The 16,993-nt window shown below is 35.3% G+C and overlaps 1 protein-coding gene across 1 annotated transcript in view; it reads left to right on the top strand.

The window, feature by feature from the left end:
* COL19A1 (collagen type XIX alpha 1 chain) overlaps positions 1-16,993 on the top strand; it is a 316,298-nt gene that overhangs the window by 53,888 nt on the left and 245,417 nt on the right. The window contains 5 exon segments of the mRNA XM_079780963.1: positions 2,322-2,445; positions 4,297-4,572; positions 8,551-8,631; positions 11,798-11,923; positions 13,227-13,289. Of these exon segments, the coding sequence (XP_079637089.1) occupies positions 2,322-2,445; positions 4,297-4,572; positions 8,551-8,631; positions 11,798-11,923; positions 13,227-13,289 (670 nt within the window).

The following is a 16,993-nucleotide window of genomic DNA, read 5'->3' as shown; positions in this document are numbered from 1 at the left end:
GTATAACTTCCAACATGGAAGAGAGAGGCCAGGGTATTAAATAGGAAAAACTAACTTGGATGAAATGGAGACATTCAAGGATGCAGAGAAAACCAGGTAAAAGCCCATCAAATTGATTTTTTCAGAGATTTGAAATACTGAAGTCAGAATAGTTTGCAAAAGAGAACAAAGGAGAATTTTTTTGAGGGGGGATAACAAAAATTGATGTTGAATTGGGAAGTAGCCAAAAAGTAAAATAAATAAGGAGATGGAAAAATATAAGAGAAAGAGTAAGAAAATTAGGTCATTAATATAGATGTTAAATAATTGTCTAAAAGAGGAGTTCCTGAAAGGAGGGATAAGAGAAAATGATATGGAGAAAATAAAAAAAAACTTACAAAATTTTTTTCTTAGTAATGTACAACCCATATTGAAAGGTGTGCTCAATATAATGAATGGAAGAAAAGTCCAGGGAATAGTATGTCAAATTTTATAAAAGTTGAGATAAAGATATGATCCTAAGAGCATCAAGGTGGAGAGTGGAATAAAGGAGGCAGGACTTGGAAGCAAGGTGGAGACACAAGTTATTATTGCAGGTAGTGGTGGCTGGGGGACCTGCTGTATGGGTTGAGGTTTTCTTTTTAAAAGAGTTTTGATGCAACTTACTTGTTCAAAATTTCCACTTGGAAGTTTATGTTTTAGTTTCACTTCCCACTTCTACTTTGCCTGGTTGTTTTGTTTGATTTTTAATGAACAACATTACTTAAACCAGAACAGTAATGGTCATTATAAAATTTAGTTTAATACTGGTGTCTTTTCAGAGGAAAAACAATTTTAGAAGCTTGCTTTTATTTTGATGCACTGGAAAACAAATGATTTGCTAATCGATTTTTCACTTAAGAGGGGATATAATAATGTAGATGCAATAAAGTTGGTTACCTCTTTTTTTCTCTCTCTTTTTAGTATATCCTCAAAGAGGAAGATAAAACTAGAGAATATTTACATGGATATATATATAGTATCCCCCCCAAATGTATATACCCACTTTGAATAATTATAAAGGCAGTGTTTATTAAAATACATTTCATTTTCAAAATAAAGCTATCAGCTATTAAAGTGTGTATATATTTTGGGGATACTATGTATATGTCCATAAATGTGTGCATGTGTTAAACCCAATAAGTAAATAAGAACTTCAGTCCAGCACAGCTTTTTCAAATTACTTTGTTGATTGCCCTACTACATGTTTACTTTTTAACACAAAAAGTAAAACCAAAAGTCAGGAATTCTCCATGACAGTTTGTCAGTTTCAGTAGTTAGTTGGCAGTTTTAGTATACCTTAGTGTAATATTCAAAGTGGCATCTCAGTGCATGGTGTTTTATTTGTGTAAACAGCTTCTGGCTATGGTAGTCCTTAAGAGAATTCTTACCTACTATTCTTCATGATTTTTTAAAAGAGAAGCAAAATTCCTGCCTTGCAGGGTTTTTACATACAATACAGATAAATTTAAAACTCAGCGTGGAGGAATGTGTTTCTCCTTGTTTTCCCATGAACGTCTAGATATGAGGCATATTCATTGTTATTTTTTTCCCTGAGTTTCTTCATGAGTCCAGGGAGACTAGTGAAATAAGATAAGTCAGAAGGATAGTTGGCTTTTCTCTGCTACCTAGTAAGAATTTGCTTATTTTATTTTCCTTAGGAATGAAAAATAAGCTAAAACCTCTGTTTTCGTTTTGTGTGTGTGTGTGTGTGTGTGTGTGTGTGTGTGAGAGAGAGAGAGAGAGAGAGAGAGAGAGAGAGAGAGAGAGAGAGAGAGTCTTAAATTGATACTAGGAAGTCAGCATTAGGAAATTATTTGCAGGAGTTTAATATGATTAAGCTTATTCTTTGGAAAATATACATGTAATTGTTAGCAGTGTTCTTTGAAATGCTTTGTACTTCTCTAAATTGACAAAAACGAAAGGTACTGTTTATTCCTTTATAAATCTCTACTGTTTGCCAAACTGCAGAGAGTTCTGAGAGTCTCCTCTGTTGGAACATCTTGTTGAGTAAGGCCATATCATAATGGAGTACTGTAGCCTACTTGCTTGCTTTTATATACCCCAAGCTTTCACTGTATCATACCAGAAGATATAAAAAAGGGAAAGAACAAAAATTACAATTATATAAGCATGTTGCTTCCCTACATCTGCTAAGTAGATTACTATAAAAATGCATAATGAATCCTAAATTTATGGAGAAAAATATGACCAAGATATTGTGTTATGTAGAACTTCATACCTAGATTTTCTTTCCTTGCCTTCATCAGTTTTTCCACAATCTTTCTGTTTTCCTCCCACAGTAAGATATTTCCCAAAGGCCTTCCTGAGGAGTATGCCATAGCAGCCATGTTTCGTGTACGAAGAAGCACTAAGAAGGAACGGTGGTTTCTATGGCAGGTTTTAAACCAGCAGAACATGCCACAGGTAAGGAACCACGGAGTGGTGCTTAGGCCAAGTGAATCTTGGAGCTGTGTGTCCAAATCGGGAGCATCCAGATATTCTGTCTTTTAGAGGAGTCATCAACAGGGAAATTCAGGTACTCTCACAGTGAGCATCATCTTGCTGAAATCTGTAATATAAGAATCTGGTAGGTGAGACAATATTAGTTTTCCTATTTACTTCTAGATTAATATTTTGTCTAAAGACACTCAAACTTCCCTTCCTTCACAATTGCTTCATTGACACTAAGTCCACTTCATTGATACCTTACCTGTGATTATTTCAGATATTATGTATTATTTTTAAAAGTTGTTCATTGTTTCATCTGAAAATCCTTAGTGAACTAAGAGGGGAGATATTAATTTTGATGCCCTCAGTAAAAATTTTTAAACACATGCTATATGCTAGTTAGTGACAAAGATAAGAGATTTAAAAAGAGTAATTCCTGCCCTCAGGAGCACATGTTCTAAGGGGATGTCATCTAGGAAAACAGCATACTAGAGCATAATACAATGTGACAAGTGCAGTGATGGAGGTAAGCTCAGAGTTAGGTGGAGACTATAGAAACACAGGGAAGGACAGCTGGCCAAAATGGGGGATGGGGAGAACAAGAATCTAGGAATACTTGTCAAAGAGATGGCTTGTGGGTGCTCCAGTTAGGGGAGATGAACATTACTATTACTTGTTGGCACCATACATTTGTGATTGTTTCTATACACATTCATTGGGATGATCTTTTAATATGTTAATACAGTTATAGTTTTATGATGAAAAGATGAACCAAACTGAAAGAGTCTGTCCTCTATGAAAATGCATTTTCTCTGCACCATGCAAATTATCTAAGGTTAGAGAAGTTGATCTCAGCTTCCAATCCAAGAGAAGTTGTTATCGGTAGAAATGGGGTTCTTGGGGTACCGCTGGAATAAGCATTCCGGAGGCCCCTATGGGAGGATGAGATATGGTAGAAAGCTTTATTTCCATAGAATTACATCCCTTCCATAAAGCTAAAATCAGAGCCAGTGTCCAAAGTTTCCTTTCCATGTTTGAGCCAGGTCTAGTTCAGCATCAGGCTAGTTACAGTCCATCAGTCCATTTGTGTGGGGTCCCCATGGCCCTGGGCCATGTGGGCGAATGCAGGAGAGTGCCACAAACCCAGAGTCACACAAGTCCCAAGAGTGCCAAGAGCGGCAAGAAGAGCCAAGGGAGTGAATTCTTTTGTTCAGGGCATTAAATATCCCAAATTTCTTGCCCTTGTAGTGGCCATGCCCATTCTGGCCAATGACGGTTGTTCTCAGGTATGACTGACAGTAAGCATCTTCCCTGTGTCACCCCAAATTTATGTGTCTATCTCCCCTTTGTTGGTCCTCTGGGGAGTGTGAAGTTGCAGCTTTCTGGTGAAGCTGTCTAAATGACATGCCTATGATATCTGGCCTTCTCTTTGCTCCTTTCCTGTTATTAATAACTAGGTTAATTACAATGGTATCAAAGTGATCACGTTCTTATTCTTATAAAATTAGTAGCATTTAATTCTTGACTTACTCAAACAGAAACACACACACACACACACACACACACATACACACACACACGCTCCTAGGTGTTCTGTTTAGAAAGGAGCATATTACATTCACCAGAATACTTCAGAGTTAAACCATTATTTAGCTGAATATTTTGCTGTTCTTTTATGTTAACCAATCTGGAGGACACAGGTGTTATCTGAGACATTTTACTAAGTACCTCAGTTATACTAACATGCATGCTGAGTTTTTATTTGTGTGATTTAATAATTTCAAACACTGATTTTAAAATATTTAAAGGTAATTTGCATTTTTGCAGGTTTCTATAGTAGTCGATGGTGGAAAGAAGGTGGTGGAATTTATGTTCCGTGCTGCTGAGGGAGAAGTGTTGAACTACATGTTTAAAAATCGAGAACTCCGTTCTTTGTTTGATCGTCAGTGGCATAAACTTGGCATTGGTATACAATCCCGGGGAGTTTCACTGTATATGGATTGTAATTTAATTGCTAGCCGGCATACCGATGAAAAGGATGCTGTGGACATTCAAGGAAGGACTGTTATCACCGCACGAGCTTCAGATGGCAAGCCTGTAGACGTGAGTTGTGATGTTGATTGTAAAAGAGAAGTAGTCAAATTTCTAAATCAAGACAAAGTATCTTATTTAAAACTTATTTAATTACTATGTAAAACATGGCCTTCTTAACACTGTTGAAATTAATTTTCCATCAGATATGAGGTTAGCTATGTACTATATTTTCACATATAGTATCTTCTGTGTATTTTCACCCACTTTTCTTTCACCCGTTTTTTTCAGTCTGAGAATTTAAAAGAATTAGGGCATGCCTTAAAATATAAGGTTTCTAAAATTAAATTTTAGTAAAAGAGAAAATATAGTACAAAAAGCAAGCTTGGTGTCTAGGCTTATATGTTTTGAATAGAAAGGACTGGAAAAAGATGAACTTTAAAAGGTTCCAGATTATCTGGTGTTTTCATTCAAGTACAATAGACTATTTATTCATCCTCAGAATAGCAACTGCTTTGTATTGCAGACTATTTTTCATGAGCTTATAATGATTTTCCAGGGTTCTAGTAGACTAAAGCATAGCCACTAATTATATCAGTAGGTCACTTGGATGAGAACAGTTAGATACCAAAACTCTCTCAGATGAAAAGTTCCTTTAAAAATTACTTTTGATATTCAGATGATAAAGATTTATAATTGACTTCCTTAGAGAAGTAGGTCTATAATCTTTACAAAGCGAGATATATCTGACTTTGATGAATTTACATTTTCTTATGAGCAGAATCATGGAAAATCATAGAACCATATAAAAATAATCGGAATGCAGGTCACCAATAGGAATTGAGATTGCTGTTAACCCAAAGCACTGAACAGTTCAATTTTATTTCAAAAGCATAATTCTTTGCAGATATATATTTGGCCAGCTAATTTTACACACACACACATTTTTTCAATGAAATATTATTTTTGAGCTGTCTTCTCTTAGAGATAGTGAAAAACTCAGTGAGAATGCCATCACTGGGATTCAACGATGATCAGCAAAATAGGCAGAGCAGAAGCCCACCCGGGGACAAGATATCACGGCATCATGGATAGTGCGCTAGCTTGGGGATCAGACAGTTGTGGTCGTAAATCCTATCTCATATACTTAACTCTATGATCTGCTAATTTATCTTGTTAGCTGTTAATTTATCAGAGTTTCAGTATCCTCAATTATGAGTGTCAATAGATATAATTACTTGTTATTGTGTAGAGTATGTATTGTAGTGCCTAGAACACGATTGGCTCTCTGCAAGTTCATTATTCAGGGCCAGACATGGCATTCAACCCTAGAATAAGAAAGTAAGTGGAAGAAAAATGCTTTCCATTCCTGCCCTCAAAGTTCTTGAAGGCTAATGGAAGGATTAAAGTTTATGTTAGAAATAATAACAGTATTACCTGAAATAACAACAGTACTAGCCAGAGCTTTCAGAAAGGTCTCTCCAAAGAGAGGAATTGGAGACCAGCTGCTGGAACAACAGAGATGTGACTCCCAGCAGTACATGGAATGCAGGTAGATTGGAAGTCAGCTTCAGGGAATTCTAGCAACAGAAGTAGGGAATGGCAGTAGTACCTGCTGCATGTACCAGAGTTAGGGACTGGAATCTGGTCCGTATAGGACTAGTGAGAGCAAAGTAGGCTGTGGTTCCAGAGAGTACACTGAGAGAAAATCATAATCTCAGGGAGAAACAGCAACAAGAGAGGAACAAGTTATTGCAAGAGTGGGGGCTGGGCTCAGAGCTCACCCTCTGAAAGTTGAGTGTCTGTCCTGTTATTAACCTCTCACCCAAGGAAAAAATTCAACCAGAATCTGAGGCTGAAGAATATCAGGTGTATCCTTATAAAAACACATAATGTGAAAAGTATAGTGTGATAGTAGTTATAATAGTTCAATATGGAATCAGTTCATTTAAGAATAAAATGAAAGGCATATCACAATGATGCAGCTTTTAATACTAAATAACAGATAAACTGTTAAAACATTAAGTGGATTAATTTTTTATTATCTTCTTACAAGTTCTGTGATTCATAAGATCTGTTGTAATTGAAAATGTTTTATTCAGAATGTATATTATTGAAAAAATTCTAATGATTGGGTTTTATTTTACATATGCTACCTGTGTGCTTTTATGAGAAAGAGATAGTTGACAACACTGATAGAAAGGATTTTTTTAACCTAACAAATCCTGTGTGATAAGGGTCAGTAAAAGACATAGCCTGAACATTCTCATTCTAAAGCACTGTGTCAATGAAGGACTCCCAAGTAACTCATGAATAACAAAAGCATGATTAAACTTGGCTTGATTGTAGTTTCAGTGTCATGGGTACTTGATTAGGTTTAATAAAAATTGATCATCTACCTTCAGTTAAGTAAAATAATTCATATGAAAGGCTTAACACAGTGGTGGTACACAATAGAATTTCAATATTTATTGACTATTTTGATAAAAATGATAATAAATAAGGTTTAGTTAAGAAAATTAATTGTTGTCCCACTTCTTCATTCGACATAATGGATCGAATGTTACTGCCTGGTATTTCATTAGACTATGTAAGACAGTGTATTTAAACTTTATAAATAAAATTTAACTTTAATAACCCTGGGGAAAGTTGTAGAAAAGAAATTCATTTCATCTCATAATTTTGCACTGGCTGCAAATCTTAGGCAGCTCATGAATTCACAAGATGTCTGGAGTTCTTAATGCTTCCTATGAGCTGAATTGATTTTATCTCAGTGTAGACCAGTGGTCGGCAAACTCATTAGTCAACAGAGCCAAATATCAACAGTACGACGATTGAAATTTCTTTTGTGAGCCAAATTTTTTAAACTTAAACTTCTTCTAACGCCACTTCTTCAAAATAGACTCGCCCAGGCCGTGGTATTTTGTGGAAGAGCCACATTCAATGGGCCAAAGAGCCGCATGTGGCTCTGGAGCCGCAGTTTGCCGACCACGGGTGTAGACTGTCAGTTACAGTGTTTCCCCCCTCCCCCCCGTTTTTGTGTTGGGGTAGGATTTAGAACTTCAGATGTCTGCTTTCTATTTTCATAGGATTAATTATTATAATATTACAGTTGGGTCTTTCTGTAGAAAGTACTTACTGACCTCAAAGTAAAGCATAATCTAGCTCTGTTATTTTGGGAGACAGAGAGAGACAGAGAAAGAGGCAGGGAGGAAGAGTGGAGGCACAAGATTGTTCCTGACCTATTTTATATGTCTAATCATCATATGATTAATTATTAATTATATTATTAAACTTTCAACCACAAAGTAATTTAAAATAGCCTATTTAAGCATCTCTCACATTGAAATTTTATTAATAGTCTGTACTATTTGCTTGCTCTTATGTGGTTGTTTGATCTTGCATTTAAAGGCATGATTGTATTTTCCTGGAGCTACTTTAATTTCATGTCCAAATGCCAAAAAACATGAATCTGCTGAGAAAATAGAAGGAATCAATTATTTTTGTAAAGACTGTGCATCCTGCTCAAGACTGTGCCAATTTAATATAAAGTCCATAGGTATTAGACAGAATCCATGAAAAATAGATGAAAACAAAATATGTTTTTTTCTTATGGGAAGTGACCATCTTTTTCTGTTACTCAGATAGGTCTGGAACTATAGATAAAGCTTTTTCCAATATCTGCTCAGACCTTTGATTTTTATTGTTTTTCTGAATATTTATTTTTATATAGTCTTCATTTTGTGGGCATATACTTTATTGTAATAAATAGCAATGCCTCTCTTTAATTAAATACTTCTTTTATATTGTTTAAACAACTAGCTGAGGTTTGCAATTGCTTTCATTCCTTGATTTGCATCATATATAGACTCATCTTGATAACTGAATCTTTCTCAAATGATAATAATTATAAAAATATTAAAAATATCTACTGGTAATTTATTTGTATTAGCTTCTTTATTTCTTATCAGTTAAATTACCATAGTTCTTAATGCCTAAATGCGATTTTCTAAAAAATTAATGATATATCTTTTACTAATTTTTTAATAGATTGAACTTCACCAACTTAAAATCTACTGTGACTCAAATCTCATAGCTAAAGAAACTTGTTGCGACATATCAGATACTAAGGTAAGTTAATTTTCTTGGCATGTGAAGATGGTAGAATGCCAGTTGTCTAGTCTATAGAGCCCAAAAGTAGGGCAGCACCTAATAGCTTCTGTTGAAGCCAGGTGAGTAATTTGTTCCAAGAAAGAAACCCATTTTAGAACTCTCCCAGAGTTCTGTTAGATATTTTAATCCCAGTGTTTCATTCTGAACTTTGGGAACTATATATCCTCGCTTTGGGTTCAACATTAGTAAAAGACTATGTTATAACAGTAGCATCATCATTCTCCAGTTACAGGGGTAAAAATGTTTTTCTTTGTATCTCAGTTTTCCCAGAAGTTCTACACTTACCAAAAAAATTATGTGAAAATTTTTATCAATAGTTTAATGCAAAAAAACTATTTTTAACTTCTATCACTCACTATGGGTAGGGTAGTAGAATAATAATGTGACCAGCTGATTCAAAGCATAGATAAGTCTTTCAAACGTTTATGTTTTGCTTATGTAACTTGGTTTTATAAAGCATATTTCCAACCCAGTTTATGGCTCTTTTTTTCTTCCCAGTTTATGGCTCTTATTCCTAGTAAAATGAAAGCCAGCCAAATGTCTTTCTATAAATATCTAAAAAGATAATTTAGAATGCCAGTCTACAGCCTTGAAATACCTAGACTTCCTGGAGTCACACATTTAAATCTTGAAGATGATTTAAATTTTTTAAAAAATAATCATCCTTTTGTGATGTAAGAGCTCTTAATATAATAATTTTCTGTTATTGAAAAGTAACATCATAATGTTTTGATATATCCAAATAATATATATATATTTAAATATATATTTTTTTATTTCAGAGAGGAAGGGAAAGGGAATGATAGAAACATAATTGATGAGAGAGAATCATTGATCAGTTGCTTCCTCTGGACTCCCCACTAGGGATCTGGCATAGGCATGTACTCTGACCAGGGATGGAACCGTGACCTTCTGGTTCATTGGTCGACACTCAACCACTGAGCCACACCGGCTGGGCCCCAAAATATTCTTGACCAATAGTTACTACTCTGTGTTGTCACATAATGGACATTTTCAACTCAAATTATGAGAAAACTCTTTAAGCAAGTATAGATAGGTGTGGATTTGATAGAGTGGTTTGATTATTAAAAGTAGTGACATGACTTCACAAATTATGAAAAATAACTTTAATCATGTTTTAAAATTACTACTTAGGAGTTAGTTTTAAAGAGTATAAAATAAGATAGAAATTCATCTCTAACTATGGAAAAAATAACAAAAGACCACTTATTTTTCTGCTGATAATTATTTAGAGGGACACCAGCATTCTGTTAATGATTAACAAAATAGAACAATCTACATTTTACAAATGGGAATGCATTGTTTGGAAGATAAATAATTATATAAAAGCCATTTAAGTGCATTTGCTATAATTCTGACATCAACTGTTATTTTGTGTGTGTTTTTAATGTGTTGAATTTAGAAAATTTTAATGTACTTGCTTAAAAATATCATTTTGTTCTGGAATTTCAAATCAGACATGCTTTTTATTAATATTTTATATCATATTTCAAAGGTGAAATTTATTCAAGATAATCTATAGATATACTTCTTTGCTTTTATTGATTCAATTTTCTGTTTCTGAAGCAGTCCAGTTTCATAACTTCAGACATAAAATGAAGAACAAATAACAGAAGAAGGAAATCAGGAACATTTGCTGAAAATAAATGTGATTCAAATTTTGAGGGCCAATTAATTAAATATGTGTCAAATCGAAACCAGAGGTTTTACAATGGGAGAGGTCCTTGTACATTTTATGTTTCCTTTAGGTACTTTTTGGAGAGTGTGGACAGTTTTATAGTGAAGGCTGAGACATACTTTTAAAGTCATTTAAATCCCCAATTTAATAGTGAATCAGAGCAAAATTGTGATCTCCAACTGGGTCTTGGTTACCTGACTAGGAACCTATTAAACAGAAACTGGCTAGGAAATTGTGTCAGATCATAGTGCTATGTGGACTTTTTGGTGATAATCATGTTTCATTCTAATGTGATTTTTATACTTATGGACTTGGAAACTTATTAAGATAACTAAATAGCTAATCATTAACTCTGGAAAGAGACAAGTGGGGAGATAGGAAATGAGTCCCAGTATTTCTGGATGCTATTTTTTTATATTTTGTATTGTTATCACAAATATTAGAGTACTACCCAGTTTTCAAAATAATTTGTTTTTGTTTCAAAAGTTATGCATGTTTATTATAAAAAACTTGGCAAATATAGCCACATTCAACGTCAAAAGTAATATCAATCATGATCGTACCACAATAAAGAACCATTGACAATCTTTTAGTTTTGTATCCTGACAGTATTTTCCATGCATATCTAATTTATAGTATGCAATCATGTGTGAACTCCTTCCCCTAAATTGCAAATTCAGAGTTACAAACTGTGGTGAGGAAGGAGCCTGGTAAATGATGTTGAGAGAAAAGGGTGTATTTATCCTCTTTAGTCTCTCCATCTGGATTGATTTTTTTTTTTTGAGAGAAAATAAATTCATTGCTTCATCACCAAATTTGTCTTTAATGTTGTCCCACATGTACTGAACCCACTGAATAAGTCTAAAATTCACCACATGTCTGTTATAGTGGAGACTTTTTAATAACTTTAAAGGACAATGGACTGGAAGAAGATATACTTTAATTAAATATATAGCATCTTACAGTGTAAAAAATAATTTCTTTTCTGCTTTTACATGCCTTGACAATCATCTTGTTGAAGTAAACTATGTCTTAAAAGTTCAAATTACATTATTTTCTAAAAATTTTCCCCAAAACGTATTTACAGATGTTATTTGTGTAAATTATTTTATTGTGACAAAGCAATTACTGTAAATGTTTGTTATTACTGTACTTGTCATAGTCACCTGTAATAGCTTTAAAATGTCTCACCGAAACCAACATTTTGATGCGTTTCTAGTGTGTTGTCAGTGTAATAAAACACATAGGGGACCTAGTGAAAGAGCAAAGTTTTTATACACTTTCACATGCTAGAGTCAACTTTTGGTTAATTAGAAGGTAGTTCTAACAGGTAACCTCAGTCATTCCTAGTTGGTGGAGCCAGTGTTTAGAATGTTGGAATGTTTGAAATTCGCCCTTTTCCTAAAGCCTCTTTTTGGATTGTAGTGCTCAGAGCAGGATGGCATTGGAAGTACTGCATCATTATCACTACCCGCTCATGCCAGCAAAGTGTCTGCATATCTGCCAGCAAAGCAGGAACTTAAAAACCAGTGCCAATGCATTCCAAACAAGGTATGCTCATATTAATCTCTGCCCACTGAGAAGCCACTCCACACGGTGAGCCAGCCCCTTGAATGTGGCCCTGGTGCATGGAATGTGTTTGCCCTTCAGTGCTGGTTGAATCAAATGCCTAAGCCACTGAACCATGGGGGTTGATTAAGAGAAGGGGGTTGGGCCAGGCCTAGCATGGCTCAGTGGCTGAGCATCCACCTATGAACAAGGAGGTCACAGTTCAATTCCCGGTCAGGGCACATTCCCGGGTTGCAGGCTCGATCCCCAGTGTGGGGTGTGCAGGAGACAGCCAAACGATGATTCTCTCTCATCATTGGTGTTTCTACCTCTCTCTCTCTCCCTTCTCTGAAATCAATAAAAATATTTTTTTTTTAAAAAAAGAGAGAGAGAGAAGGGGGTTGGGGATTTCCTGGGTTTTTATCTGGATAGTCCTGAGCCCATCAGACCTTCTTTCCGGGTGTGAATTAGAATGAATAGGAAGGTGAAGGGAGGAACAACCTGTACAACACACAAGTATTGAGTACTTTCCATGTGCCAGGAATAGGCTTCAATTCTGGGGATTCTCAGTTGAAGGAAACGCAGTGCCGGCTCTTCAACACAAATACAAAGACACTACATAGTATGCCTTTGTTGTGTGGAGACTACTTATCCAGTATCCCTGACTTATAGCTAGCTCCCTCTGTCATAACTTGTATGGGAAATACTCAGAGAATTTGTCTCGCTTGCACCAGTGTGGTCGGGAAGTCTAGGCTCATGGACCTACATTCACTTCTTTTGTGGATGTAAATGGCAGTCACGAGGTCTGTGCTAAAAAGTGGGCTAAGTACGGTTTTCCTCTCCACCTATACCTGAGGGAAGGAAAACTTGCTGCAGTGCCTAGAGTCTGTCCTTCCCCTAGCACTGTGACTTAATGCATGCCCTGAGACTTAATACATCCTGTTCCTGCTTCACCCCTGGCTGGAGGAGTGGGGATCGGGATTAGGTGTAAGTTTAGAAGAATCTTATATTTCCTGTAAGGACTAATGCTGTATTGAAAGCTCCACAGAAAGACAATATAAGGTGCAAGGGCCCCACAGAGGAGCAGCACGTGTCACAGACCATGGAAGGTTGCATGAAGGAGCTAATGAGGGAGAGCCGTGAGCCTCATGAGCAAGGGAAGAAGGACACTCCATTGGAGGGCCCAGCATCAGCTCAGAGGGAGCAAGGATTTATCTTACTATTGTTGGCATAATATGTATAAACCACTTATCTTTAGCTCAGTGTGACAGATTGTTTGATAACACAGAAATTCATTTTTGCTCAGGGAGAAGCAGGATTACCCGGAGTACCAGGCTCACCAGGTCAGAAAGGGGATAAAGGAGAACCGGTAAGACACCACCCAGTACTGTTGGGGTGAAAGTGGATTTGTTCTAAAGTGACTTAAAAGTATAATTTTCTCATTTTTCTATGTCCCATTTGTATTTGGATTCAAACCCAAATCTTTGTACCTATAAACAGTAAACAAAATAGTGACGCAAGAAAGTTTAGTTTTTAGTTGTGCCCTAGCCTTCTTTAACATTCTTTTTCAAATACTTGAATTCTTGCTTCTCTAGTCTGCTGATGGGCCCCTGCTGAACTTTCTTAACTTAATAAATGTATTCCCTTCAACCATTCACTCACCTCTCCCACTACCGCCCACCCCCCAACATCTGGCAACTGCCGATCACTTCTCTGTATCTATGGCTTTTGTTTTTTTTTAGATTCCACATGTAAGAGAGCTCATACAGTATTTGCCTTTTTTTGTATGACTCATTACATACACACACAAACTATAGTTTCATTATCCGTTTATCCATCAATGGACACTTAGGTTGTTTTTCTATCTTGGCTATGGTAAATAATGCTGTAACTAACATGGGGGCGGGTATGCACATACGTTTTTGAGGTAGTGTTTTTGTTTTCTTTGATAGATACCCAGAAGTGGAATTGCTGCCTAAAAAAGTAGTTCTTTTTTAAAATTTTATGAGGAACTTTCGTACTGTTTTCCATAGTTGCTACACCAATTTACATTTCTTCACACCCTCACCAACACTTGTTATTGCCTGTCTTTTTTATAATAGTCTAACAGGTGTGAGTTAATATATCATTGTGGTTGTAATTTGCATTTCTCTAATTATTAATGATGTCGAAAATTCTCTTTATGTACCTGTTGGTCATCTGTAGGTCTTCTTTGTCCATTCAGATCTTCTGTCCATTTTTTAATTGGATTGTTGTTGTTTTTTTTTGCTATTAAATTGCATGCATTCTTTACAGGTTTTAGATATTAGCCCCTTATCAGATATATAATTCACAAATATTTTCTTCCATTCAGTAGGTTGCCCTTTCATTTTGTTGATTGCTTCCACTGCTGTGCAGAAACTTTTTAGTTTCATGAAGTCTCACTTGTTTATTTTTGCTTTTGCTGCTTTTGCTTTTGGTATCACATTAAAAAAACCATTTTCAAGACCTGTGTCAAGCAACTTATTGACTGTGTTTCTTCTATGAATTTTATGGTTGTAGGTTCAAATCTTTAATCTATTTTGAGTTAATTTTTGAATATGATATAAGATAGTGGTCAAGTTTTGTTCTTGTGCAGGTGGGTGTCCAGTTTTCCCAGTACTATTTATTAGAAAAACTATCCTTTCCACTTTGTATATTTTTGACTCGTTTATTGTACATTAATTGACCATATATGAGTAGGTTTATATCTGGGCTTTCTATTCTGCTCCCTTGATCAATGGGTTTTTATGCCAATACCATACTGTTTTAATTACGATAGCTTTATGGTATAGTTATGGTATAGTTTGAAATCAGGAATTGTGATACCTCCAGCTTGGCTCTTCTTTGAAGATTGCTTTGATTATTCAGGGTTTTCTGTGGACCATACAAGTTTTAGAATTATTTGTTTTATTTCTTTAAGAAATGCATTGGGATTTTGATAGGGATTGCTTTGTAACCAAAGTAATCTACAATTAAACCTGTAGATTACTTTGGTTAGCATGGACATTTTAAAAATATTGGTTATTCCAGTCCATGAGCATGGAATATCTTTCCAGTTATTGTATCTTCTTCAATTTATTTCACTAATGTCTTTTAGTTTTCAATATGTAGATCTTTCACTTCTTTGGTAAAACTTATTCCTAGGTATTTTTTCTTTTTGTGCAGTTGTAAATTGGATTGTTTTCTTTATTTCTCTTTCTGGTAGTTTATTATTAGTGTATAGAAAAACAATAGATTTTTGTGTATTGATTTTGTATCCTGCAACTTTCCTGAATTTGTTTATTAATTTCAACACGTTTTTTTAAAATGAGTTCTATAGGGCTTTCTGTATATAATATCCTCTTATCTGCAAATAGTGACATCTTTACTTCTTCCTTTCAATTTGGATGCCTTTTATTTCTTTTTCTTGCCTAATTGCTCTTGTTAGGACTTTCAATACTATTTTGAAAGTGGTGAGAGTGAACATTCAGGTCTGATTCTTGCTCTTAGAGGAAAGGCTTTCAGCTTTTTACTATTGAGTTTGATGTTAGCTGTGGGCTTGTCATATGTGGCTTTTATTATGTTGAGGTATTTTCCATCTATACCTACTTTGTTGAGAGGTGTGTTTTTTTTTAAATCATAAATGAATGCTGAATTTTGTCAAATGCTTTTTTGGAATCTATTGAGATGATCAGGTGGTTTTTATGCTTTTTTGTGTTCATGTGAAATATCACATTGACTGATTTGTGGATGTTGAACCATTGTTGCATCTGTGCAATAAATCCCACTTGATCACGGTCTATGATCCTTTTAATATATTGTTGAATTTGGTTTGCTCATATTTTTTTGTAGATTTTTGCATCTTTGTTCATCAGGGATATTGGCCTATAATTTTCTTTTCTTGTGGTCTTCTTGTCTGGTTTTGGTGTCAGAGTAATGTTGGTCTCATAAAGTGAATTTGGAAGACTTTCCTCCTTTTCTGTTTTTTTTTTTTTTTTTGGCAGAGTTTGAGTGTTTGGTAGAATTCACCAGTGAAGCTCTTTGAATGTTTGGTAGAATTCACCAGTGAAGCTCTCTGGTACTATGCTTTTGTTTGTTGGGAGATTGTCAATTACTGATTTAATCACCTTGTTAGTAATCAGTCTGTTTAGATTTTCTATTTTATCATAATCCAGTCTTGGTAAGTTGTATATTTATAGGCCTATAGCTGAAATACAAGGGAGGCCTAGATGTTATCTCTAATAGCTTAATGCTTAAGGGAGTGGTCATGCACAGGCTTGCATAGGAGGCTATGAGACTATTCTCTGGCCCCCTTTTTCTTCCTCTAAGGGGGTCTACCAAATGACTGGTGACATGCCAGGGGAGGAAAGGTCAGCGAAGACTCCAAACTGCATGACCAGCGATATGTAAGGTCAAGGTGCCTAAACCTCATGACCAGCATGACCATCAATATGCTAGGGGAGGAAAGGTCACTCTGGAGGCAAGATCCTAGCTCATTTTGCCCATTGCTAGGTACTGGGGGCTTTCCACTCTGGTGACCTTCTGTGCTTGGCCTATTGTTCCTTCTATGTGCATGCCATCTAACTGCCTAGTATATCACATTCACTCATCAATAACTATTTATTGTTCCAATTATTATAATCAAAAGTGTGCTAAGTTCTGGAGCTATAGCAGTATTAAGAAAGCACAGAACTTAATCTCACTGACTTTATACTCTAGGGATGATTCATTCAAGAAGCCTTCCCTCCTCTGTAGGAATGAAAAAAAAAAACTAGGAAGGAAGGAACCATTAAAAATGATATTTATTAGCAAATTTATTGCATGCCAGATCTATAAAATATACCAAAATGTATCTCAGAATTACAGTGCATTACATGGATTCCCATTTGTGATATATCTTTAAAATATTAACATTCATTTTTACTTCTAGGCTATACAAAACTTGTAATGTCAAGAAAGGCAAGGCAAAATAGCTGGGATAAAATAAATTGATAATAATCTACAAAACAAATAATCAGTATACTTCCTTTATTTTTTAATACAAACACTAGCATTTTATTAAACCAGTATAGC

This window comes from Cnephaeus nilssonii, assembly GCF_951640355.1.
Source record: "Cnephaeus nilssonii genome assembly, chromosome: 9".
Classification (NCBI taxonomy): domain Eukaryota; kingdom Metazoa; phylum Chordata; class Mammalia; order Chiroptera; family Vespertilionidae; genus Cnephaeus; species Cnephaeus nilssonii.
This window is presented reverse-complemented; position numbering and strand designations above follow the sequence as displayed.